Source organism: Trematomus bernacchii, unplaced genomic scaffold, assembly GCF_902827165.1.
Source record: "Trematomus bernacchii unplaced genomic scaffold, fTreBer1.1, whole genome shotgun sequence".
Classification (NCBI taxonomy): Eukaryota; Metazoa; Chordata; class Actinopteri; order Perciformes; family Nototheniidae; genus Trematomus; species Trematomus bernacchii.
Genome location: NW_022987739.1, coordinates 29,604,833 through 29,631,474, shown reverse-complemented (window position 1 = coordinate 29,631,474; position 26,642 = coordinate 29,604,833). Strand labels below are relative to the sequence as shown.

At 42.7% G+C, this 26,642-nt stretch overlaps 1 protein-coding gene across 1 annotated transcript; it reads right to left on the bottom strand.

Annotated features, from left to right (window-relative positions):
- Positions 1-11,887: 11,887 nt before the first annotated feature.
- Positions 11,888-26,490, bottom strand: hspbap1 (hspb associated protein 1). Its single transcript, XM_034147146.1, has 8 exons — positions 26,425-26,490; positions 25,184-25,392; positions 24,047-24,231; positions 21,610-21,746; positions 20,101-20,272; positions 14,059-14,142; positions 13,604-13,705; positions 11,888-12,708 (listed from the first exon to the last, which is right to left on the bottom strand). Exons 2-8 carry the CDS (start codon positions 25,371-25,373, stop codon positions 12,145-12,147), a joined length of 1,434 nt encoding a protein of 477 aa, XP_034003037.1. The 5' UTR covers positions 25,374-25,392; positions 26,425-26,490; the 3' UTR covers positions 11,888-12,144.
- Between the last annotated feature and the right edge of the window lie 152 nt (positions 26,491-26,642).

Here is a 26,642-nt window from a genome sequence, read left to right as displayed (position 1 = left end):
GTATTTTATAAATCGCAAACATTGCGTAGAAACTGGCGTACGCCATTTTTTGAGCGTATATCCCTTTATAAATGAGGCCCCTGGAACGCTGCCTCACTGGACATCTTCAAATCCTCACTAAAAACGCACCTGTTCACCATGGCCTTCGGACCCTAGTCCTTTCCTGGTCCCCTGGCTTCCTTTATTTTATTTTATTTTGTTCTTGTTTTGTTCGCTCCTCATTGTCTGTTTTGTTTGACCTTGGGTCCCGTGAAAGGCGCTTTATAAATTCCATTTATTATTATTATTATTATTATTATTATTATTCCCCGCTGTGGTCAACAAGGCGGCAGAGCGGACTCCGCCCTGCCTGTTGATGTATGCCACTGTGGGGCTGTTGTTGCTCCTCACCAGCACATGTTTGCCCTGTATTAAGGGTTTGAAATGCTGGAGGACTAACACCACTGCCCGCAGCTCTAGAAGGCTGCTATGCCGTGTCTCCGTTAGAGACCAGCGACCCCCTATAGCTCTTCCTAGGCAGTTCCCCCCCCAACCTGTCACGGATGCTTCCGTGAACACCTTGACATGGAGGTTACTCGCCCCAGTGGAGTTCCCCTCCGTAGGTGCTCTGGGGACCTGAGGGAGGGATGGTCACCAGGCGTCGTTTGTGCCTCTTGGGATCTAAACGAAGGCCGGCAAACCACCTCTGCAGGCGGCGCATATGCAGCAAGCCCAGCGGTACCACAAAGTGAGCAGCTGCCATGAGACCCAGAGTCTGCATAATTGTCAGCGTTGTCACCGTTACCCCCTGTCGCAGTCTGCAAACTGCACGAAGCAAAGATGCCTGTCTGCTCTCTGACAGGGTGGCGCGTAGGCTGCCTGCATCGAGCAACATCCCCAGATACTGCACCTGCAGATGAGGTATGGGGGAGCTCTTCTTCCAATTGACCGCAAAATCTAACTTGGTTAGGTGTAGGATCAATTGGGCTGTGTGAAATATTGCCCATTCCCTGGACCTGGCCATGACTATGAGGTTGTCTAGATAAAAGAAAACCCTCATGCCACGGTTGCGCATCGGCTGAAGCGCTGTGGCCACACATTTGCTGAACGTGCTTGGGGATAGCGAGTAGCCGAACGGTAGTCTGTTGTACTCGTAGGCTACACCCTGGAAGGCAAAACGCAAATACTTTCTGTGCTTTGGAGCAATGCTGACATGAAAGTAAGCGTCCTTCAGGTTGATGGTCGTGAACCAATCGCCTGGCTGCACCAGTCCCATCAACTGTTTTACAGTTAACATATGGAATTTTCTGCGTGCAATGTGGAGATTCAGGCTGCGAAGATCCAGAATGGGCCTGCATTCTCCTGTCTTCTTGGGAACCAGGAAGTACAGGGAATAGTGCCCTTCCTCTCTGTCTTGAGAGCGCACAACAGACACTGCCTGTTTTTGCAACAGGGCCTGAATCTCTGCCGAGAGGGAACCTATCTCCCATCGGGATGATAGATTTGCCTCTTTTATGCCTGTCCATCCACTCCGTTAATACACAGCTGTGCTTCCATTCCCCATAACATTGCGTTAGGGGATGTCCAATCAGCTGCGGGGCCCCAGCTATAAAGCTGTGGTACTCTCTGGTGACCCGTTCCGCCGCAAAACTCCCCTTGAAGGGAAGTTCTGCCCATGGAGGGTCGACACAGAAAGGGCCGATTCTCTACTGAGGTCTTTGAAGCGCGCTCTCCGCCATTATACATTCACCCAAACGGTGAAATGCATCAAGCGGAATTTTTACACTCAGCCTTGTGTGTCTCCTAACCCTGCTACGCCAGCCATAATGTCCCTGTACCCACATAGCGCGGTTTATCACTCTCACATGCGCATGCACACTAGCTGCTTCCTTTACTGGAGTTACAACTGGGGCAGCGAGTGGGGAATCTGTACGGTTAACATTATGTGGAAGTGTGGATTTGTAGAGAGAAATTACACTTAGACTGGGATACATGCAATCATTTTTATTTTTAAAAGATGATCGTGTCACAACAGTAGCATCATACAGGGAGGAGGCGGGATTCGCCCTCGCGTCCTGGGTGGAGAAAGTGACTCTCTCCGCCGGGAAGCTTCCCCCCACCGCCAGTCAGCTTCTGGAGGACGGTGCACCCCACCCTGAAGCCCTTTGCCGAGGCGGAGCCGGAACGGGAGCCTGTCGGGGGCGGTCAGCCCGTCCCCGCGAGTGCCGGTATTGAGCCGGTTCTCCGGGACGAACCGCGGAGGCAGAGGGAGCAACGGGAGCCCCAGGGGCTCTATACTGGCGCCTCTCTCTCCGTCTTACCACCGCCGAGCGCTCTCCACCCCGAGGAAGGGCCTGAGGACGAGCCAGCGGCAGCATGCGGCTGAGCTGCGCCCTCTCTTCCTCCAAGCGACTGAAGCGCTAGGTGACCGAGGTGATCGACCCGAAGAGCCCTTCCGTGGATACGGGGGCCCCAAGGAGATCATCCCGGTCTTTCTTGGACAGTGCGGTCAGACCCAGCCACACGTGACGCGACACCACTGTGGCCAGGGACATCACACGTCCAGCTGCGGTAGCCATACCGTCTGGCCCATCTACCGTCTGGCCCACGCAGCAGTCCAAATAATCGCTCCCGTCCGGAGGCGGGGAGACGGGGATGTCCTGCTGAGGGGTGATCAGTGAGACACCCAACACGCCAAGATTATTGGCCGCTGCTGCCATCTGAGCCTGAACATCTTATCCAGATTTTCCAGGATTTCACGGTCACGCGGCAGCGGGGGCAGAGGCTTCCTCCCCTCTGCCCACCCGGCTGCCTGCGGAAGCAGATGGGCCGCCAGGCTCTCATCAAGGGGGGGCACACCGGGACACTCCGTGTCCGAGCGGCCCTTAGAATTCCCGCCCATGTTGCCACTGGAGCCGGGCCGTAAAAGCCCTGACGGAGGCGGCTCACCGGCCTCTGTGGCAGTGGTGGGGGCACACCGACATCCTGCTCCTCCATCTCCACCACCTCGAGGTCAATCAACATCGGCCCCTCTGTTGTTTCCCCGACTCAGAATGCAAGGAATCTGGGTGTGACCCTAAATAACAACCTGTCCTTCACCGCAAACATCGCTGCTACAACCCGCTGCTGCAGATACACTCTTTACAACATCAGGAGGATACGTCCCCTCCTGACCCAGAAAGCGACGCAACTACTAGTCCAGGCTCGGGTCATCTCACGCCTTGACTACTGCAACTCCCTCCTGGCTGGTCTACCTGCATGTGCCATCCGACCTCTGCAGCTCATCCAGAATGCAGCGGCTCGTCTGGTCTTCAACCTTCCTACATTCTCCCACACCACACCGCTCCTCCGCTCCCTTCACTGGCTTCCAGTAACTGCTAGAATCCACTTCAAGACAATGGTACTTACATACCATGCTGTGAATGGATCTGGCCCTTCCTACATCCAGGACGTGGTTAAACCATACACCCCAGCACGTGCACTCCACTCTGCATCAGCCAAACGGCTCGCTGCACCCTCACTGCGAGGGGGACCCAAGTTCCCATCAGCAAAAACACGTTGGTTTGCTATCCTGGCTCCAAAATGGTGGAATGAGCTCCCCATTGACATCAGGACAGCAGAAAGCTTACACATCTTCCGGCGCAGACTAAAAACTCATCTCTTTCGACTCCACTTCGAGAAATAAAATGACTAACAAAGCACTTATTTACTAACAAAGCACTTATTTACTAATAAAGGACTGGCTTATCTAAATCCAGTTGAGTAGCACTTGAAATGTTTTGGCTCTATGAAACCTGATGTACTTATATGATTCTGTTTTCTTCAAGTTTGTATCTTCTTGGTCGAATGCACTTATTGTAAGTCGCTTTGGATAAAAGCGTCAGCTAAATGTAATGCAATGTAATGATTAATGAAAGGGTGTCAGAGGCCTCGGTGTGGTGAGACAAGGAATTCCTAACTTTTCACATGGAAATCACAAATGATGGTAAATATGTGCATCTTACAATATGTTTTTACAGGGTCTTCACAGACACACAGACACACACACACACACACACACACACACACACACACACACACACACACACACACACACACACACACACACACACCTTTCTACCTGACTAATGAAGCCCATTAGACTGGATGTGTCAGGAACTCCACACAACAAACATCAGCACATAGTTATTGCTCTCTTATGCAATGCTCTCATTAAGAATTCACACCTTCTTGTGTTCATGTCAGATGATCTCAAACTCTCATCTCAGAGGGATCCTCCCAATCAGAGGTGTAAAGGACATCATCCATGCTCCAAAGCAAACATATGATGTAAGATCCAAACATCAACACATGATGCAAACTCTGTGAGGAGATGAAAATAGTTAACCTATCATCCCATGATGGAAGTTGCATCTTCACAAAATTATGAATGATACTTTTTATGCAGTTGCAATTCATTAAGAAACTTTAAAGTGCATTAGCCCGCAGCAAATATTTAGATAACACCCCCTCTGTGTTTGTTAAAATCTGAGCTTCTTTGTGATTTGTTTTGCACCTGCGCCGGCCACTCGTGCATGTTGGTGCGAGTCCCTTGCTGTGTCTCAATTCAAATGCTTCCCTTTGAACGCTGTCTTGTTAAATAATGTAAACACTTGCGCATTGCGTGAATTTCAACCAGGTAGCGTTGTCTCAAATCGCACATGGATGCTGTGCCCTACACAGGATTGATGCTAGATAGCTAGCTAGGGAGCAACATTTGCTGTACCAAGTCATTACATTATATTGACTGCTCAATAAACCCAATACAATTAAAAGTGGCTTCTTTTTGACAACAGTTTAAAGGTAGTAAATAGAGACACAATATTTTAGATTCTGTACATCGGAATCAATGCATAATGTAATGTGTTTGAACACTGTAACATATCACAATTTCCAACACACAACATTGTTTACACCCTTATGAGCTTATGTCATACTTTATACATACAAATATATATATATATATATATATATATATTTAAACAATCATTCATCACAACTTCTGTGATTAATGCTCTATCAAGTTTGGAGTCACGAGTCACTCTAGCATCACAGTTGACATGAATGTAAAAGACATTTTAGAGATGCACTTGATAGTCAAGATGTAGGTTATGGATGTAGGTATGACCTTGTGTTGTTTAGGTCAAAGTGCTTCAGATGATAGATTACTTTAGAAAAGATGAAGAAAACTGAGCACAAACAAGTAGACTAAGGAACAGTCATGCTCGTGAACCTGCTATATTTACATCCGTATATTTAAGTTTGACAGCTGGAACGTTCAAACAAATGACTTGAGATGCTTTTGTTTCTTTTCAGGCATTCCCACACCCTCACTAACATGTTTGCAATGCCTGCAGTTCACAGACCGTCAGACACCGGCTGCTTTGTTTTTTTTGTCAGCCTACTTGTCTCTCATATTCACTGTGAGCATGAGAAGAGTGATCTGTGTTTCAGTTCAATGAGATTCATTCCTGCTGCAGACAGTGAGTGAACAACTCATTACCAGATTTCTATAAGAATAATTGTGTTTGAGGATTTGCAGTAGGCCCATTATACCTTTTAGATTCTAAAAGGTATAACATTGTTTACACCCTTATGAGTTTATGTCATACTTTATACATACAAATATATATATATATATATATATATATATATATATATATATATATATATATATTTAAACAAGCATTCATCACAACTTCTGTGATTAATGCTCTATCAAGTTTGGAGTCACGAGTCACTCTAGCATCACAGTTGACATGAATGTAAAAGACATTTTAGAGATCAAATCAAATCAAATCAAGTTTTATTTATAAAGCACATTTAAAAGCGATTTTTGGTCGAGCCAAAGTGCTTTACATGTAATAAAAACACATTACTACAATCACAATAAAAGACAATAAATTACAACAGATATATAAAAAACACAAGGAAAAGTCAGGAGTCGTGCTCCGCTCTAACTAGAAGGCCAGAGAGAAGAAGTGTGTTTTTAGTGTAGATTTAAAAACCCCTAGGGTCTGGGCCGACCTCACATGGAGGGGCAGAGTGTTCCAGAGCCTAGGGCCAGCTGCTGCGAAGGCTCGGTGCCCTCAGGTTTTAAGCCTGGTCTTGGGCACTACCAGCAGCAGCTGGTCAGCAGACCTTAAAGCTCTGGCTGGGGTGTAGCGCTGGAGGAGTTCGGCTATATAGTCCGGAGCCAGCCCATTTACAGTAGTGCTTTAAAAACAAATAAAAGGATTTTAAAATCAATTCTGAACCGAACTGGAAGCCAGTGTAGTGAGGCCAGAATTGGGGTGGTTTAATAGAGGCCTGGTCCATACCCACGTAAAGAGCGTTGCAGTAATCCAGTCTCGAGGTAACAAAGGCGTTAATAACCCTTTCTAAGTCTTTAAAAGATAAATACGACTTGGTCTTGGCCAATAGTCTTATTTAAAAAAAGCAGGATTTGACTACGGTGCTGACCTGCTTGTCGAATTTAAAAGTGCTATTGAAGGTCACTCCAAGGTTCATGACAGAGGGGAGGATGTTTTTATTGAGAGAGCCCAGAATATCAACCGGAGAGGCTGGAGGTTGGGGTCCAAAAAAGATGACCTCAGTCTTGCTCTCGTTGAGGTTCAGAAAGTTTTTGCTCAGCCAGGATTTTATCTCTGTTAAGCAGTCCATCAACTGCTGCAGGTTTGACATTTGCTTTGAGAGGCAGATATATCTGTACATCGTCGGCGTAGCAGTGGAAGGGAATATTGTGTTTTGTGAGAATTGACCCTAGGGGCAGTATGTACATTAAAAAAAAGGATGGGGCCCAGAATAGAGCCTTGGGGAACCCCACAGGTAAGAGGGGCTTTGGCAGAGGAGAAGGCACCTAGCTGCACTGAGAAGCTACGGTCTGTCAGGTAGGACCTGAACCATGCAAGGGCAGAGCCTGTGATGCCAGCGGACTGTTCAAGCCGTGACAACAGGATGCTATGGTCCACAGTGTCAAAGGCAGCTGTCAGGTCTAACAGCACCAGGACAGCTGGGATACCTGAGTCGGCGGACAGGAGCAGATCATTAAAAACTCTTAAAAGAGCTGTTTCAGTGCTGTGCATGGGTTTGAAGCCAGACTGAACATGATAGTCAAGATGTAGGTTATGGATGTAGGTATGACCTTGTGTTGTTTATGTCAAAGTGCTTCAGATGATAGATTACTTTAGAAAAGACAGCAAAAACTGAGCACAAACAAGTAGACAGGAAGTAGGAACAGTCATGCTCGTGAACCTGCTATATTTACATCAGTATATTTAAGTTTGACAGCTGGAACGTTCAAACAAATGACTTGAGATGCTTTTGTTTCTTTTCAGGCATTCCCACACCCAGTGGCGGCGCCAGGGTATGGCTGGGGTAGGCCTCAGCCCCACCATGAAAAATGATGTTAAAGTAAGCAAAATAAAGTCCGTCAACTCGCGCGGAGTAAATTGCACAGACAGCAGTTAGTAAGATTGATTTCAGTAGCCACTTGTCTGGAAATACCGAAGACTAGAAACAGTTTTGAAAACTTTTGTCACGTAGTGATCATCTTCTCAATAAAACATCTTTGATAATGTCTTCTGGCCAATCAGAATCACGATAACGGCGTGGTGTTGTTACAGGAAGTCCCGACGGAGAATACTTTTGCTGTAGTACATCTCTATACATCGATACAACATTACGTGTTGATTTAATAAGACCCCACGGTTTGATGATTGATAGGTGTGGGCTGTCTTTCATTTTGACACACAGAACAATGGGGGCTATCCACAATGTAAAGTAATTCACACAGCTTCTTCCCTCTTCTCTGTGAGGAGCAGCACTGCTGCAGCAGGTTCAGCTTTCAGAACAAAGTAACAAAAAACAAAAATGGCATTCATTTTTTTTTAAATGTGTAGTAATAGATGTATTTATTTTTCTTCTCAAGAGAGTACCAGAATGTGTATTTTGTGTTAGTATTTCAAAAAATCTCCTGGGGGAGAATCCCCCAGACCCCTCTGCAGGGGTTGGGTTTTCAGCATGTCAACTCTTTCACCTGTGGGGAAATTGCAGGATTGGCTCCAGGTCGCCCTTTATGTTTACTACAAGACAAATACTGACTTGAGCCCCACCACTGTATGGGTTAGCCCTACCATAGATTACCCAACAAAAATACTCTGGAGCCGCCACTGCCCACACCCTCACTAACATGTTTGCAATGCCTGCAGTTCACAGACCGTCAGACACCGGCTGCTTGGTTTTTTTTGTCAGCCTACTTGTCTCTCATATTCACTGTGAGCATGAGAAGAGTGATCTGTGTTTCAGTTCAATGAGATTCATTCCTGCTGCAGACAGTGAGTGAACAACTCATTACCAGATTTCTATAAGAATAATTGTGTTTGAGGATTTGCAGTAGGCCCATTATACCTTTTAGAATACATAACATGACCTCTATAGATTTTAATTTTAGATTTTATTGTTATAAATCTTCACTTTTTTTTAAAATAGGGACTAGAAATATACTGTACATGCATGTATTTTCTGTATAGCATAGTTCTGTATCAATACACTTACATTTATATCATGTCTAAATATAAAATATTTTTGGCTTTTAGTTTGTAAGAAAATGTTGCATTGATAGAAAAGAAGTTTAAAATTCATAATAAATTACAATATATATATATACATATCCAATCAAATCTATAACATCATGGTGCAACATTGCATACATAATACAAGCATAGGCAGTCTCTGTCTCACCCTGCTGTTTATCTGCAGTTGTTGCAGGACTTTTCCACTCATTTACAATAGAAATATTTGCAATTATGATAACAGCGGCATGAAAAACACCCCCTCATTACATGATGAGGCCGAAGATGAAGAACGATGGCTACCCACAGTAGATGTCCACAGGTGAACACGGCCGAGGAGCTTTCCTCGTATACGTATGAGGTGTTCTCAGGATCTGTGTCGCTGCACTGAAACTTATAGTTTTATAGACCATTGCTTATTTTGCCAACATTTGGGAGGCATTAGTATTGATAATGTGGATATAGTAAATCATTTATTGCCCTGTCTCTGTGTTTTCCCGCCTTTCTGATGGTCTGATTCTTTTCACCTGCTCTTGTGTTTCTGCCTGTCCTCCACAGCTGTGTCTTGTCTTTGTGATTAGTCCTGTGTGTGTATATAAGTCTGTCTTGTGTTCGTTGTCTTTCTTTCTGTCTGGGTCCGGATATGTGGTGTTGTTTTGTACCTGCCTGATTCCCTACTATTCAATATAATCTTCATATATCTTGACCATGAGCGTATGCATTAGGTCTTGCATTTAGTTTTTGCACTTCAAGTAGTATTCAACTCGATGCTAGAAACTCTAGCAAATGTCACAAAAAACTCTCCGGGAATTACCCTCCACCGGCTTCACACATGAGTAAAAAGTCTCCCAGACTTTTTGTAGCTGTACCTCCTTTTCTTTGTCAAAGTTTGCATCATACTCTGCCGGTAGCATTTTTGTGCCAGTAAGGCGTAATGCAGGCAACGACAATGATGACAGATTGATTGATTAACATCTGATACAAGGTGAAAGCCCTCTCTAGCCTGTCAATCAAATTATGACAAAATCATCTCAATTTGCGTCTGTCACAGCTTGGCAAGGCGGGAAAACACAGACACAGGAAGTGAAACAAGATAGGAGAAAAAACATTTAAAAATAAAACAGGAAACACAATCAACCCCAGGATTATGACAGAAAGACGGTCAGAGAGACAGGTACCGTCAGTCTGATGTAGAAAGCGGTGATCAGACAGCTGTACAGGAACATTAGAGCCAGCAGACCAATCAGAATCCAGCTGAGCAAATCAGATGGAGGTGAAGACGGAGGTGAAGGCAGAGGCGGAGGCTGAGGCGCGGCCTCGTGTGGACCCTCTCACTGTTTCACCACCTCAACGGCGGTTTCGGAAGTCGCCCACGCTTTCATCGGCGCCTGGGTGGCGCGCTTCGGGACCCCGTCTTCCCTCACCTCGACGGTTTCGGACGTCGCCCATGCTTTCATCGGCCCGTGGGTGGCGCGCTTCGGGACCCTGTCTGGCCTCTTCCCTCACCTCGGCAACAGTTTCGGACGTCGCCCACGCTTTCATCGGCGCCTTGGTGGCGCGCTTCGGGACCCTGTCTGGCCTCTCCTCTAACCGCGGCTCACGGTTCGCCTCGACGGCGGCTTCGGAAGTCGCCCACGCTTTCATCTGCACCTGGGTGGCGCACTTCTGGACCCCGTCTGGCCTCTCCCCTGTCCACGGCTCCTGCCTCCCGGGGATACCGCTCCTTCCTCCCGAGGACTTCGTGCCCGCCGACGCTGTGCCCTCGCCTGCGGCCGGGCAGCGCTCCTCCCTGCTGGGGACCACCGGGACATTCACGCTCGTCCCCACGTCGCAGCACAGCGACCGAGCTTTCTACGGTTGGCGGATGTTGTCTTCATTCGCCACGACGCCTACCGCGGCCCCCTTACGACGGCCTGTTCCATGGCTTGCCCCCACACCCCGGTGGGGATGCCCTCGCCCTCGTTGGGGCCCCTGCCCTCTCCTGCGGCCCCCTTCCGAGGGTCCGTTCAGGGTCATGCGACACAGGGACAGGTGTCCTCCGTCCTCCCATGGCCCTCGCCCTCGTTGGGGCCCCCCTGCCCCTGCCTGCGGCCCCGCCCTCCTCGGCCCCTGTGGTGCTTCCTCCCGGACGCGAGGATTGTGTCCATGGTTGAATTCTGGGGGGGCTTGTGTGGTGATTGACATAATTCACCACGGAACTGTGGGTTGGGGGTATTGTTCCACACGGACACATGTTACCTGTACTTCCTGTGTGCCCTCCTTTTCTTCTCTTCCCGGGCTTCAAGCTGATGACATGTGTGTTTCTGATGCTCAATAAAGCTAACTTAGTACCTTCGATACACCGCCTCCAACTCCAGTCTCTCGGCACTACAATATCTACTAAACTACAGCATACAAAACCAGAGAGTAATGTAGGCCTGCTATACTGAGTGATATATATTATGCACACTGCTCTGCTTTCTGCACAGACCTCACAGCTGTTCTCACTGTAAACATCGTGTCGCGATGAAAGCAGTTACTAAAATAATATCCAGGGGATGCATGCAGAGCTGTCATTGGCTGAGATAAGTCCGGCCGTGTGTCACGACTCCACCGTTCCCGGAAATGCATCCACGGAGGAGCCGTTGTATTGTATATTTGTTATTTTACAGTGTTGCACGGTCCCTGCTCACTCGGCTGCAGATAGAAGTCGTTTAGCTCGTAGGTTGGCGCCCTGTGGCTTGTTTTGATATATTTTCTGGCTTGTTGTCCACCTTACAATGGTTGTTGAGGGATGGGGTTTGTGTTTTGAGAACATTTTGTGTTTGAGTTATTGATGTGGAATGATCAAATCTGTCAACATCTTTGTAATGAACTTTACCGAAGTAGGAGAGCTCTCATCCCGCCCTATATAATGCTCTGAGAGGGCATTGAAGCCTGTCTCTACGGCCTCTCTATTGTTATTCCAACAATATTGGAAAGCCTTTATCTATCATCAAGTGTCATTTGTAATGTATCCTGTATATTACCCAGTTTCTATATATTTCTGTTGCTTGTCTATTTTCTGTCTTTGTATGAAAATACCCACCAAAACATACAGTAATGCAGATTATTAGCTTTGAGCGTCCAAGCCAATTCCCCTTTTAGCCCTAACCCTTACTCTAATCTACGTATAAACCCAACTGGTAAAATGTTATGGAAATATGTACTGGTGGCTTTGGTTCAAGGGGTAAATGGATGTCTTACAATCATAAGTCAGTGGTTCAATCCACAGCATGGCAATGTGTACTTTGTCAAGAAGCAAGATGGCGAGATAATTCATTTAAGTATTTTATTTGGTTAAAGACATTGTGACAATCTCTTAAGCTTGTGTTAACCACAGCTCTTGTTTCTAACCAAATCCCATTGACAAAAACCCATTGAGTGAACCACAAATGCAAAAATGCTGACCCCTTTCTGGGTTTTAGGACTCATTCCTGCAACACTATATCCTCACCAGTCATACAAAGAGCTTTGTAGCTTTCCCCTGTTTGCTGGAAAAGGAAACAGGAAATGTTTACAGTGAATATTAAAGCTAGGACCGTGCCATGGCGCTGCGACTTCCTGTGTGCCGCTCCAGTAACAGCTCAGTGACACGGGTGATGATATCAGGATGCAGCAGGCAGTCCAACAGGTCGTTAGTGCTTATTGTTGAGTGCATAGGCTCCTCATAATCCTCTACAGAGATCTTTGAGGTCAAAACTGCACCGTCACGCGCTGTACATTGATCGCTACATTCATATTTGTCCTGCTGCAATCTGACAGCGGATGTCCTCTGTGCTGCATCTGAGCTGACGGTGCAGGCCTCCTGAGATTTGACATCACAGTTCGTGGAAGGTTTGACCTCCAAATCTTTCTTGGTTTCTTGCTGACAGCACACAGGGATGAGATGTGGTCCGAAGGGAATACTGAAAGGTGCAGAATCTGTGAACAAATTGCTGTTTTTCCTGACTTGTCCTGTGGAGTCCCTCTTTAATGTGCGGCTGTCTCCTGGGTCCCGGGTCAGGTTTCTGTGGCAGGAGCCTCTTTGTCTTTGAGCACAAGCTCTCACTGCCAGGTTCACACACTGCATGTTCTCATCATGAGACGCTACGCCTTCCTGCAGAGACAAAACACAAACAAGCTGTCACAGAGAGATCCCAAAAACTGGCAGCCAGCCACTTAAAAAAGGCCTCCTCTGTGTGGTTGCTTTTATATCCAAATGCAATTCATTCAACACATCTCCATAGTGGTGGGGAGGAAGTCTAAAGAGTAGATAGATAGATGGATAGATATAATAGATGGATAGATAGGTAGATAGGTAGATAGGTAGATAGGTAGATAGGTAGATAGGTAGATAGGTAGATAGGTAGATAGGTAGATAGATAGATAGATAGATAGATGGATAGATAGATAGACAGATAGATAGATAGATAGATGGATAGGTAGATAGATAGATAGATGGATAGGTAGATAGATAGATAGACAGATAGATAGACGGATAGGTAGATGGATAGATAGATAGATAGAGACGGATAGGTAGATAGATAGGTAGATAGATGGATAGATAGATAGATGGATAGATAGGTAGATAGGTAGATATATAGATAGATAGACAGATAGATATATAGATAGATAGATAGATAGGTAGATAGATAGATAGATAGATAGACGGATAGGTAGATAGATAGATAGATAGATAGATAGATAGATAGATAGATAGATAGACGGATAGACAGATAGATAGGTAGATAGATAGATGGATATAACTGAAAGAAGCTGCTGACTCAAACTATGGTTAAGTTGATGTTTACTGTGCAAGGCTTTGTTTGATTTTTAGAATCAGAATCAAGTTTATTGCCAGCTTCGTTTACACATAAACAAGAATTTGCTTTGTGTATGGAGGTGCAAACATAAACAACATAAGGATATAAGTTGTAAGAGAAGGTCAAAGATATAACGATTATAAAAACGATTTAACATAAAAAAAGTAAGGGGGAACATATCGTTGCTACCTCGGTGGGATTGAGCCAGTCCTCAGGGTTTTCATCACGTTTGAAAGCACAGACGACAGCCTTGGTCACAGCTTCACCAACTCTCGCCACGTCGTCCTCCTCCTGAACGGGAACAGAAGCAAAGTGAGAATGAGTTCAGAGCATCGGGGGAATTACACTGAATGATAGAGACAGTCTGGAGGGAGTTTGTCTTTGACCTTGCAGAGAGGAACCTGCTCTTTAGATAAACATTTGTCTGGTGCTGGGGAGCTTTTTTTAAATGCAGCACACACTCATCATAATGACAGGGAATATTTTACTATCGGACCGGTTCATTATTCAACGTGAACGGGGCCTACATTTAAATGTTGAACGCTGTTAGGATCAAGAGGTTTTCAGGGCAAGGGAAAGCAAAGATGATGATTCTCTTTTTATTATTTCAGGGTGGTTGAATAATTCAGCATTGGGTTCCTTACCATCTCGATCCAGGAGTTGACGCTGACAGTGATGGGATCCAAAGACTCCACGTAGTGCCACCAGTGTTGGGGGACATAAAGCACCTGAGCAGAGCAGATTAACATGTCAGCAGAAGCTTCAATTGATCACACACTCCTTTTCCTTTTGTCCTGTGATGCATGTCGAGGGAATACATGGCGGTGCTGATCCTCCACTAGATGGCAGCATACGCCTTCCCCCCCAGTACAGTGACTTACAACCAGAGGTGGGAAGGAGTGGAGTACAAATACTTCGTTACTGTACTAAATGTTTCTGGTATCAGTACTTTACTCCACTACTTATTTTTCTGACTACTTTTTACTTTGACTTCTTACATTTTGAACCCAAATACCTGTACTTTCTACTTCTTACATGTTGAACACAAATACCTGTACTTTCTACTTCTTACATTTTGAACACAAACACCTGTACTTTCTACTTCTCACATTTTGAACACAAATACCTGTACTTTCTACTTCTTACATGTTGAACACAAATACCTGTACTTTCTACTTCTTACATGTTGAACCCAAATACCTGTACTTTCTACTTCTTACATTTTGAACACAAATACCTGTACTTTCTACTTCTTACATTTTGAACACAAATACCTGTACTTTCTACTTCTTACATGTTGAACCCAAATACCTGTACTTTCTACTTCTTCCATTTTCCAAACAGGCTGGTTCCTTTAGTTTGAATGTGTGTTTGGTGGCGTGATCATTATTATTTAGAGTCATTGCGTGCCTATTGATTTGAACACGATCCGTGTATCCATCATTTCCTGGTCTTCTCTAAAGAAGAGGGACCAATGAAAACGTTGTCATGTTGCCGTTGTTCAGCATGGAAACATTCATTAGCTAACAATGACATTATTGTTCTATTAATATAAAGGGAGGTCAGGTACTCTTTAAAACAGCTGCTAGTTATGGGTACTTTTTACTTAAGTACATTTCAAAGCCCATACTTCTTTACTTTTACTTGAGTAAAGAAGTTTAGTCGGTATTTTTAAACACGAGTATCTGTACTTCTACTTGAGTAAAGGATGTGTGTACTTTTGCCATCTCTTCTCACAACAGTGGTTCCCAACCTTTTTTTGTCTCGCGTCCCCCTTGAGCTGGTCGCCATTCTATAAGAACCCCCTCACTCATTTGTGATGATTCGCTTACATTTTTTTCTTGTGTGAAACCCTTTGTAATCGTATTCAACCTAACTGCTCCTTAGATACAAGTCACTTGTTAAACTCATCTTTAATACAAATGCATTCAAACTTGACATTTACACTTATTGTCAGTGAAAAATAATAATATTGACTCACTTCTAGCAGTTTCAACATCTTTTGTGAAGACTCAAGCTTGAAATGTTTAAGTTTGCAGATGACTCCAGCTAACAAATATTGTTTTTTATTTATTTAATATGGTCTACATTGCTTGTTATTTATTTTTCCTTCTTATTTATTTTCATCGTTATGGGGTTGAATTATTATTTCAGCCCTGGACATTGCCTTGCAATATTTGTATTGGTGTATATGAGTGCATTTGTGTACTTATACACTTGAACATATGGTGCTTATGTATATTTTGTGTATGTGTGAACACTGTGAGTCACTTGAAAATAAGTGTTCACAATGTTTATATGCATATATTAGTATTATTATTCATTTGCCAAGTACATGTGTACATATGTATATATTTATATATAGTATTTTCCTTTTCAAAAAATATGCTATTGACATGTGCAGAAAATGACCCTATATCGAGTTTTCTTATATATTAGGGATGGGAACGATTAATCGAATATTCAAAATTATTCAGATATGAGAATATGAGTTATGAATATTTGTTTGTTTTTGGGAGGGGTGCCTAAGTTGATTACATATGATCAAATGGAATAATTCAATGTATACTACAGTGCCATGGCTAAGTGTGTTAGGTCTAAAGGTGTGTTTTGCTCCGCTCACCGGTCCCTCACAGCGGGCAGAGCTGCAGGTGCTGATCTCTCTCTCTCGCGCCCGGTTATACTTCACTCGCGTTTATGTCCAAATCCATCAGATCTAGCTAGTTCTAGCTAATGATATGGCTGCTGCCCCTCCCTACACGCAGATCACGCAGACTCAAACCTCATCTTATGCCCAAATTCCAGCTGAGAGGGTCTTCTCTACAGCTGGCCTGATTGTGAATCGTCTCCGCACCCGCCTCTCCCCTGAGTAGACATGCTCATATTCTTAAACAAGAATGAGTATTGAATAGCTGCATTCTGTGCATAGGCCCAGGTTGTTGATCTCTGTTGTGATAGGGTTACGTTACCCTAACCCGTTATGTTGTTCGTGTATGATCCCTCTTTCATTTAAAAACCAAGTTATGTTTTAAGAATGAAAGCTGTAGGCCTATAGCTGTCAACTGTTCAAACTGTGATCACCAGTTCAATACATTTGACAAATTCGACTTGGTTTCTATACTTATTTGAACATGTATTTTTTTATTTTTTAGGATATGTATATTTCGGTTAACCGTTTTTTTGGGGGTCGAATATTCGAATATACATTTGCTTTCAAATTCCCATCCCATATGCAATTATTTTTTTCTTGCCCTAACTTTTATTTATTTAGTTCTCCAGTTTTCTTTATTTCTTTTTTGGATGAATTAGTAGAATAAAAAAAAAGATGAGACTTGAGTTTGATTGTCTTTCATAAGCTTTGATAGTTCTGGGGACTTATATATATCAATATTCCAATGACTTGTATATAGACCAGGGATGGGCAACTTGGATGGTGGTGGGACACACACACACACACACACACACACACACACACACACACACACACACACACACACACACACACACACACACACACACACACACACACACACACACACACACACACACACATCACACACACACACACACACACACACACACACACACACACACACCCACACACACACACACACACACACACACACACACACACACACACACACACACACACACACACACACACACACACACACACACACACACACACACACACACACACACACACACACACACACACACACACACACACACACACACACACACACACACACACACACACACACACACACACACACACACACACACACACACACACACACACACACACACAATTATTAACAAATGTACTAAGTCTGACATCTTCATTGACATTTTACAATCTTTCAGGGAACATCCTCTAATAATCTCACTAAACAAATATCAGTTCACAGAAATGTTATTTAATTTTTACAAGTGGCATGTTTGTATTGAACAGGTTATTTAACAGTGGGATACAACTATTTTAAACTATTGGAAAGCACGGAAAATGTGTGTGCATTAAGATGAACCATTAAGATGACATAAACATGAAGTCATGAACACTACCCAGACATTAGTTGTCTAACTTGAACCTAAGACACTTGTAGCCTGTCTCTGCATTCCCCTTATTCCACAATAAGGGGAATGTCAACACAGACACCTGTCAACCCGCACTCTGCTGTTCTTCAGCGCCGCTCCCCCTCCCTCCCACTGAAATTATGAATGAAAAGCGTATAGTAATCATAAATAACACGGCAGGGTCCGTGACAGTTTGTTTTCATCTGATTTTAAATAAACAAAGTCTTGGTTTTTAGAATATTAAACTTGTTTCGCCAAATTCAGATGATAAATACAACTTTTAAGCTTGTAAAGGCATAATTACAATCGGTAACTTAACGTCACAGCAGGCATAACAACAGCCGGTGTTTACACACAATACACACAAACAGATTATTTTGCGGTATTTGGCTGCCGAACGAAATCATGTACACAGCTCGCGACGTAACTAGGAGTCTAGTGGACGGTATCAGTACTACAAGTAAAGAAAGAAATAAAAATGGTACACTGTAGCTATGCACACATGACAATAAAAGCCTTGAATCCTTGACAGGACACCAGGATTATGAAAATTGATTTTAACATGTTTTTTGTGTGAAAATACAGTATATTGCAATCCCTAATCTTTCTACGTACCCCCTGCAATCCCCTCAAGTACCACTAGGGGTCCCCGTACCCCCGGTTGGGAACCACTGACTTACAATACAGGGACTTTATTAAAATGAGGAGCCTCATTATTGATTCCCTGCCTCGTCAGCAGTGCTGATTCATCCGCTGGCTGCGGTCTGACAAGACAAGAGGAATGATCCGTCCTCTGATTTGATTTGCAGAGGTGCAGCGATCTATCAGGAGATTGCTGTAGAAACCAAAACTTTACATTCGGTGTCAACTGCAGAAGTATTTCAAAAGGGCATGGTGGAAATAATCGAAGTCGACTTGTAGCGATCATCCAATTATTCTTCGGGGTAAGACTCAATCAAGGAGAGATCTGAATTTAAGGTGTTTAAAAAATGATTGCCACAACAAATCTAAAGGTGGCACAACACAAGATGAAATGGAAAACTATCAGCTCTAACAACAAGTGGGACTATATGGAAAAAAATGAAATAAATAATATCAATAATAAAATAAATACATTACATTACATTACAAGTGTAAATATATATAAAAAATATATCCAAATAATTACAATAGACTGTGTTAGGGTTAAAAATGGCTCGCTTTCCATCATCCTGGCTTGTCCTGTCTAGAAAATGTGTGCTTTTGGGGGTTGGGGGGGGGGGGCAACAAAAAACACTGTAATTGAAAGGCGTGCGCTGGATATACAACATTAAGACAATATAAGTAGAATGAAGCTCAATAATACTTTTATATTGATTATCTTGTTTTGGCCCTATCAGTGGTGACCTTTAACCTGCAGAACCCCCCCCCCCCCCCCCCCCTCCCCCTTCAGAGATATCCTGGATGTGCTGCTGCTGCTGCTGATAGGACCGTATTTAAAGCGTCAGGCACCCGCAGATAGTGAAAAGAGACAGGAGGCTAATTGCTTTGTCACCATTTTGACTCTTGGAAAACAAAAACAATGCAGCTGGAATCTGAAACGAGGCAAAGTGGGACGAAAACATCAAAGAGTTCTGCCGTAATTACGAGTTGAAAAACGACTTTAAAAGTAACCGAGGGCTGGAAATCAGGACACCGCACAACACCTCAATCATAAATGTCGCCCTCGCTGAACTCACCTGATTTTAAAGTAGATAAATTGGCAGTAAACTGATAGCCCTGTCACTTGATCAACTGTCACTTGACCCTGTTACTCTCCTCCTGATGCTTCTGACTTTAACGCAGCTTAACCTTCCACTTCCTGCTATAAAAGAGCTGCAGTCCGTTGAAGGTGATGCAATATAACTGAAGGCCACATCTTAATTGGGACACAAGTCACGACAGCTGCCGTGCTTCACACATTTCACGACAAATAAATCTCACCGTTGAGTTTTCTTTCACATGTTCTGTTCTTAAGGACCAATAAAGCAATATTTTACAGTTATTGCCTCGGTGTCACAAGCGGTTTAAAAAGGTAATAGAGACACAGTGTTGCATAACATCAGCAGGAGACTTATGGTGGATTTGACAAAGTCTGAAGAACGCAACAGATGATAAAATGTCTTATTTCAATTGTTGTACAATTACATATAATTTCACTGAGGACATGCAATATCTGTAGGAGATTATAATTTGTTATTCTTCTTTCAGATGGGCTTAAGCTGTCAAATGTAAATATTTATTTTTGTTCTAATAGTCTTCTTATGGTTGCAACATACAATTATACATTTCATACATATCTAGACTAATTAGCTCATTACATTCTTAATTAATCAATAATTTGGTCTATTTTCAATTGAATAAAGAAAATTCTGAGCAAATAAGAGAGCAATACTTCCTTTTAATGAACAAAAACAACATTTTCTGACCAATGGAAGACAATTCCCGCCTGCATTTAACATAAAATAAACACAACAGTGCACTACAAATCCATTAAAACTCCAACCAGTATCTAAAACTGCATTTAAGACTACTTTAAGACTTTTTAAGGATCTGCAAAACAATGATAATACTGTGTCAAGAGTCCTGACCTGTCCGGGCTGCAGAGTGACGATGTGGGCTCTGGCTCCATGAAACCCTGGGAACCTCCTGAGGTCCGGGTGCAGGACGTCCAGCTGGCTGAAGACGCTGGACTCCTCAAAGGGGATCCTGGTGGGGTAAAGGTGGGGGGTGTCCTCTGGAGGAAAGAGGTGCCAGCGCTTACTGCACACAGGAAGTATTACAAGTTTAGTTTATTTGTTTATAGTGTCGTGGACAGTCCCCTTTAGGCGCTTTCCCACCGGAGTACTTTCCCTCGTACTTTTCCCTCGTACTTTTCCCGTTTAGTTCTGTTAGTGCCTGGAATTTTGCGTTCACACCAAAAAGAGAACTTAGTTCAGAGAACTTTTACCCCCATTTTTAGTGCCTGCTAGAGAGGTGGTACTAGCCTGGGGAGAACAAAGTACCAATTTCTGATTGGCTGGGCGGATTGCAAACCATGGCCCGTAAAACTCTGAAACGTTTTGTGAAGCCGCCATTGTATTTGCTGGCATTAGCATTATTAGCATTAGCATTAGCCCCGCGCACCAACGGAGAGAGAATAACTTATGGCAACACAAAAAAAAACATGGGAGCGGTGGAGTGATGAGGAGGTGTCGGCGATTTACTTGGAAGGCTAGGGGACTTCCGGCCGGGGACTTCGGGTGGCAGTATACGCCGTGAAGTGGTTTGCGGCCTACCCAAAGCAGAAGAAGAAGAAGTGACGTCAGCGGCTTCATTTGCGTAATCTTCCCTCAGGGAACTTATTCCGGTGTGAACGCGATCTGCTCTTTAGTTCCATGGGGGTACTAAGTGCTGGGAACTAAGTACGGCAAAGTACTTGATGTGAAAGCGGCTATTGATCAACTGTCACAAAAAACAGAAAATGGGGCATTTGTTTTAGCCAACATTGCTAATTTCCAGGGTTTGTCCCCGGCCAGATGATAATAGACACCTTTTTTAAATCACAATACATCAACAGCAAGTTCAGACTGTTATGTTTGTTAATCTGTAAAGCCCACTGAGACAAAAGTGTTTTGTGATATTAGGCTATATAAATACACTTTTGATTTGATTTTAAAATAATTTCTGTTAGAAAAATATCACTCGTCACCGGCTTGAGCTTCAATCTCAGGATACATGTATTTATTATCCTCTCAAGAATGGAAGTAGCATCAACTAGTTCCTGAACAGTGTCCTTCACATGCTGATATCCAAGAGAGGGAGTTACACAGTCACAAGATGGAGGAATATAAAGCAGTATTCAATGTTTACTTCAGATTAGCTCCACGTCAAAATGATCATGCTTGTCATATGTCTATCTCCATAGAGGCTGAATCATCATGTTAATCACATAGCTATCATATGCCTCAAACAGTCCTGATGCTCTTCTAGGTAATCATACATCCTGTCATGTACACAGCTACAGTTGGGATACCTTTGTTATCATGTGTACTCTGATATTGGAAGAGTACATTCAGGATTTTCCCAACAATGTCTCTCACAGCTACGATGCCTCTTACCGTCCTTGTACCTGCAGCACCAGGTTGCAGCCGTATGAGTCCAGGTGGCATGGCGTGTTGGCACCCTCTGAGCCGATCCACAATGTGCTCTCCCTCCCATTACGCCCCTCAAAACCAAACTGGGACCACTTTACATCCTGCAACCAGAGATGGCAAAAGTACACTTTACTCAAGTAGAAGTACAGATACTCGTGTTTAAAAATACTCTGGTAAAAGTAGAAGTACTGACTTCTTTACTCAAGTGAAAGTAAAGAAGTATGGGCTTTGAAATGTACTTCAGTAAAAAGTACCCATAACTAGCAGCTGTTTTAAAGAGTACCTGACCTCCCTTTATATTAATAGAACAATAATGTCATTGTTAGCTAATGAATGTTTCCATGCTGAACAACGGCAACATGACAACGTTTTCATTGGTCCCTCTTCTTTAGAGAAGACCAGGAAATGATGGATACACGGATCGTGTTCAAATCAATAGGCACGCAATGACTCTAAATAATAATGATCACGCCACCAAACACACATTCAAACTAAAGGAACCAGCCTGTTTGGGAAATGTAAGAAGTAGAAAGTACAGGTGTTTGGGTTCAACATGTAAGAAGTAGAAAGTACAGGTATTTGTGTTCAACATGTAAGAAGTAGAAAGTACAGGTATTTGTGTTCAACATGTAAGAAGTAGAAAGTACAGGTATTTGAGTTCAACATGTAAGAAGTAGAAAGTACAGGTATTTGTGTTCAACATGTAAGAAGTAGAAAGTACAGGTATTTGAGTTCAACATGTAAGAAGTAGAAAGTACAGGTATTTGTGTTCAACATGTAAGAAGTAGAAAGTACAGGTATTTGGGTTCAAAATGTAAGAAGTAGAAAGTACAGGTATTTGTGTTCAAAATGTAAGAAGTAGAAAGTACAGGTATTTGAGTTAAACATGTAAGAAGTAGAAAGTACAGGTATTTGAGTTCAACATGTAAGAAGTAGAAAGTACAGGTATTTGGGTTCAACATGTAAGAAGTAGAAAGTACAGGTATTTGAGTTCAAAATGTAAGAAGTAGAAAGTACAGGTATTTGTGTTCAAAATGTAAAAAGTCATCAGAAAAATAAGTAGTGGAGTAAAGTACTGATACCAGAAAAATGTACTTAAGTACAGTAACGAGGTATTTCTACTCCACTACTTCCCACCTCTGCTTGCAACACAAACTCCACATTCAAATGTCCATTATCAATCCGAAATAATGGGAGAAATAATTACTTTTAATGTGCTTTTTGTCCGTGATAACATGACATTTTCACAACGCGGCTATAAGCTCACCCCCACCTCATCATCTGCTTTGACAGGGCCTATTATAAGAGACCAACGGAAGTCTCTGTACAGTGTTTGTCATCTTTTAAAGAAAACCGGTCTGTCAATCACTCCTGTCAGCGCACTAAGGTGTAGCATCCTAAATAATGAAGTCATTAGCATACATGCAGGCAGCTTTAAACGACAGACTGGTCAATCTCAGTCTTTATTTCCCAGCGCCATTTATCCTGTAAAAGCCCCCGCCTGTCTGTCTGTCTTAAAGGCATGAATGTCAGCTGGTTATAATTGCAGGTGGATGCGTAATAAAAATGTACCACAGAGATAAAAAAAAGGAAATTAATTTGTGGCAGTGGCTTTAGAAAGGATGGCACTTTGATGTCTTTTACTTTCCAGAGGACAAGAATAGCAGTTAATAAAAAGTCGTTATGAGCAATGGCTTAACATTAAATTGAAAAATGTCAAAATAATGGATCAAATGTGTAAGAATAAAAATAACCATCTTAGAAAAAAGTAATAAAAGGAAATATATTGGCTCTTTCAAATTAAAAGTTTAGTTTGTTGATAAACTTGCAATTAGTTTTAAAGTTAATAGCACGTACAAAATATTTTCTTTAACTATGTGCTTCTACAGGATGTGATATCATGATTGTGGGTAATGTGTAAATCCAAATCATACAGATTCACTGAATGTGATCGTGTTTGTAAATTCAGAAAAACATGCTAACACACAACGGCATATTTATATAATGGAAAACACTTTTGAAGAGGCCCTATTATACTTTTAGGGGTGGGGGGGGGGGGGGTTCCCTTTCTTGAAGTGTGTTATATAGGTTTTAGTGCATGTAAATGGTCTGCAAAAGCTAAAATCCAGAAGTTCCTGAAGCACCTCGATTAGACTCCTGTGTTTACTTCCGTGCTTCTATTGGCTAGCGCTTCAACAGGACATCTCTAAGCGGTTGAGCAATCACAACAGAGCCGGCCAGCTAACCAATCAGAGCAGACTGGGCTCTGGTTTCAGACAGAGGGTGAAAAGAGGTGCTGCAGCACAGGCAGTATGAGAAAAATAAAGAGCTTTTTGAACATTAAAGCATGGAGACATGTCACAGGATTTCATAACATGCATGAACACGGGAAGCTTGTTACCTCAAACATGGCCGGCTGGTCTTGAAACAATAGGGCGATGTATTTGTAGTCGGCGTAAGCCCAATACTCTGATTTGGGGTATTCACAGAAAGGCCCAACATCGCCCTCCTTCTGGCCCTGTGTCCAGAGGAGGAAGTGCTCCAGTGTTGCCTCCACGTAGGAACACTGGGTTTCAAACAGAGGTGCTATGAGAGCAAGAAAAACAACAAGAAAGAGAGTAATCACTGGGAAATTGTGACAACGTTTCTGTAAAACAATCCCACAGTTCTACGCTTAAAGAATGCCATTTATAAACCAGTATCACAGTATTATGCATCATCACAGAGGCATGACATTTCATTTCACCCATTTTGATGAGAAGAATAAATCACAGATGTAGCGATTTATTCTTGTGTTTGTTCTAGTAAACAAAGTGTGTCAATGGTTGAGTGATGGCATTTATAATCTCTCGTGAGCAATGCCCTCCTGTCAGCTGTTGCAGCTGAGAAATTATTCCGAAATGTAATTAGCTGGCTTTTATCAGAGGACAGGCTCACTGTTATTTATCACAGGAGGAATCATTACTGCGGCTTTTTCAGAGCCACAAGGATGCCAAAATATACCAGATGCTCCAGGCTAGAACCCTCAGTGTTTAGTTGTCTTTACTTATGTGACATTTTGTATTACGTCATGCTAACTATAGTCCAATCTGTACATGAGCACATGTCAGAGGATGAGCTACATACAACTGCAGGTAATTCTAATGAGAGAATAGATTGATTGATTGATGTTTGATTGTGTAAAAATTTCATAAACAGATGTATCATGAACTGTTTCCAATACTACTGAAGCGTACCTGATGACAGCAAAGCCCCATGGGTACAAATTGGCCTTTTATGTCTAAACTTAACATAATTGTTGGTGCTAAGTTACTTTTCTTATATTAACATTGCTATAATATAATAGTTGTCTTATTATATTCTGGTGTTATATGAAATATACTGTATATCCATCGATTTTCCACACTATTGGTGATTTAAAAAACAATGTGAGCCTTGGTGGTTGAGCTGAATTTGATCTTTTTGGGGTCGTTTTTTATTCTGCATGTTAAATCCAGATTACCAAACAACAAATGGCTTTATTTAGGATCCATCTTACTGTTAGTCTCCTCTTTCCTGCCCAGTCTGAATCGGATGAGTTTGTGCAGGCAGTCAGAAAGCTTCTCTGCAGTCCAGCGGAGAGCCGGCCAGCCGTCGCTCATGTTGGTGAAAACTGCCGGCTGCTGCAGGTGAAAAATAATCCGCTGCGCCTCCTCTGGACTGAAGGATTTAACCTCAGGGGCCGCCATGGTCTGTAGGTTGAAAACACTGAGGAAATAGAAGCAGGTTAGATATCAAACAACTGGTTTAGACGTTATACCTGTGCCTATAGCTTATACTAACTTCAGCAGGATACATGGGAATTTGTATGCCTTCTGAATAACTGTTTTTGTGTGTCCTTTTACTGTTTGGGAGGGAAGTGAACTTTGTTTTTTGTTCTTTATTAGGATCCCCATTAGCACTAGCATGAGCATTGGCTATTCTTCCTGGGGACCTCACACACACTGTCAAACATACATAAAACAAAACAACTGATTCCTTGTATGCCTGATATGTTGGTATTATATAACCTGCAACCTGGAAATCTGAACTTCAGAGACACATATTTGCCTACCTGACAGAATGAGGAACCTAAAGTTAATGGATCCGTTTTTAAAGTGAGATTAAAACCGAAAACATTAGCTTAAGACTTAGCTTATAATTAGGAGCAGGAATGTATTTTATGGGAAGAATGCATTTACACAATTGCATTTGACTGAAGGTGTACCCATAGATTGTTTATATAAGGGTACCTAGTTCACATCTTTGTAAGAATTAAAAAAATCCTCATTACGTTTGACAATGTGTTTGAGTTATATAAAATCAGATATTCAAATGTGTAATCGCTCTGACATTTTACTGAACACAACTACACATGTATCGCAGATCATGTACCTTACTTTTACATTATAGCCTACTTCTGACAGTCAGATCTGATCATTACTCCCCGCCTGATCGCATTCACTGTAAAGCACTTTTAAGACAACAATGATCAACTCAATTACTCGCTAGAATTACATCAAATAAAAGTACAAGTGTGTGACGTCAGCAGAAAACTCAGATAACTATTAAGACAACATGAACTTCTCAAACTGCCAAACTATCCTCAGCTCTTATTGTCTCAGCTGTAACATGCTATTATTAGCCGGGGTCTCTGTTAACGAACTGTGAAAAGCTTAGCTCGCTTTTCCAATGAGCTAATATCCTGGGAAAGCTAGCTTCGCAGAAATAGTAGAGACATAACAACTAAAAACGACTCACCTTTCACTACACGTGCAGTGGAGGCTGTGGGCGGAAGTAAACAAAAGTCACATGACAGGTTTTCTCATACGTCACGTAACGGTGAATCTCCTTTAACCCAGAACTAAAGCAAGAAAACCTGTCATGTGACTTTTGTTGTAGCACTATTAAAAACATTCTGAATTACATCTAATTGTGTGTTTGACAAATATTGAAAATGAAATATGAAACTGTATAAT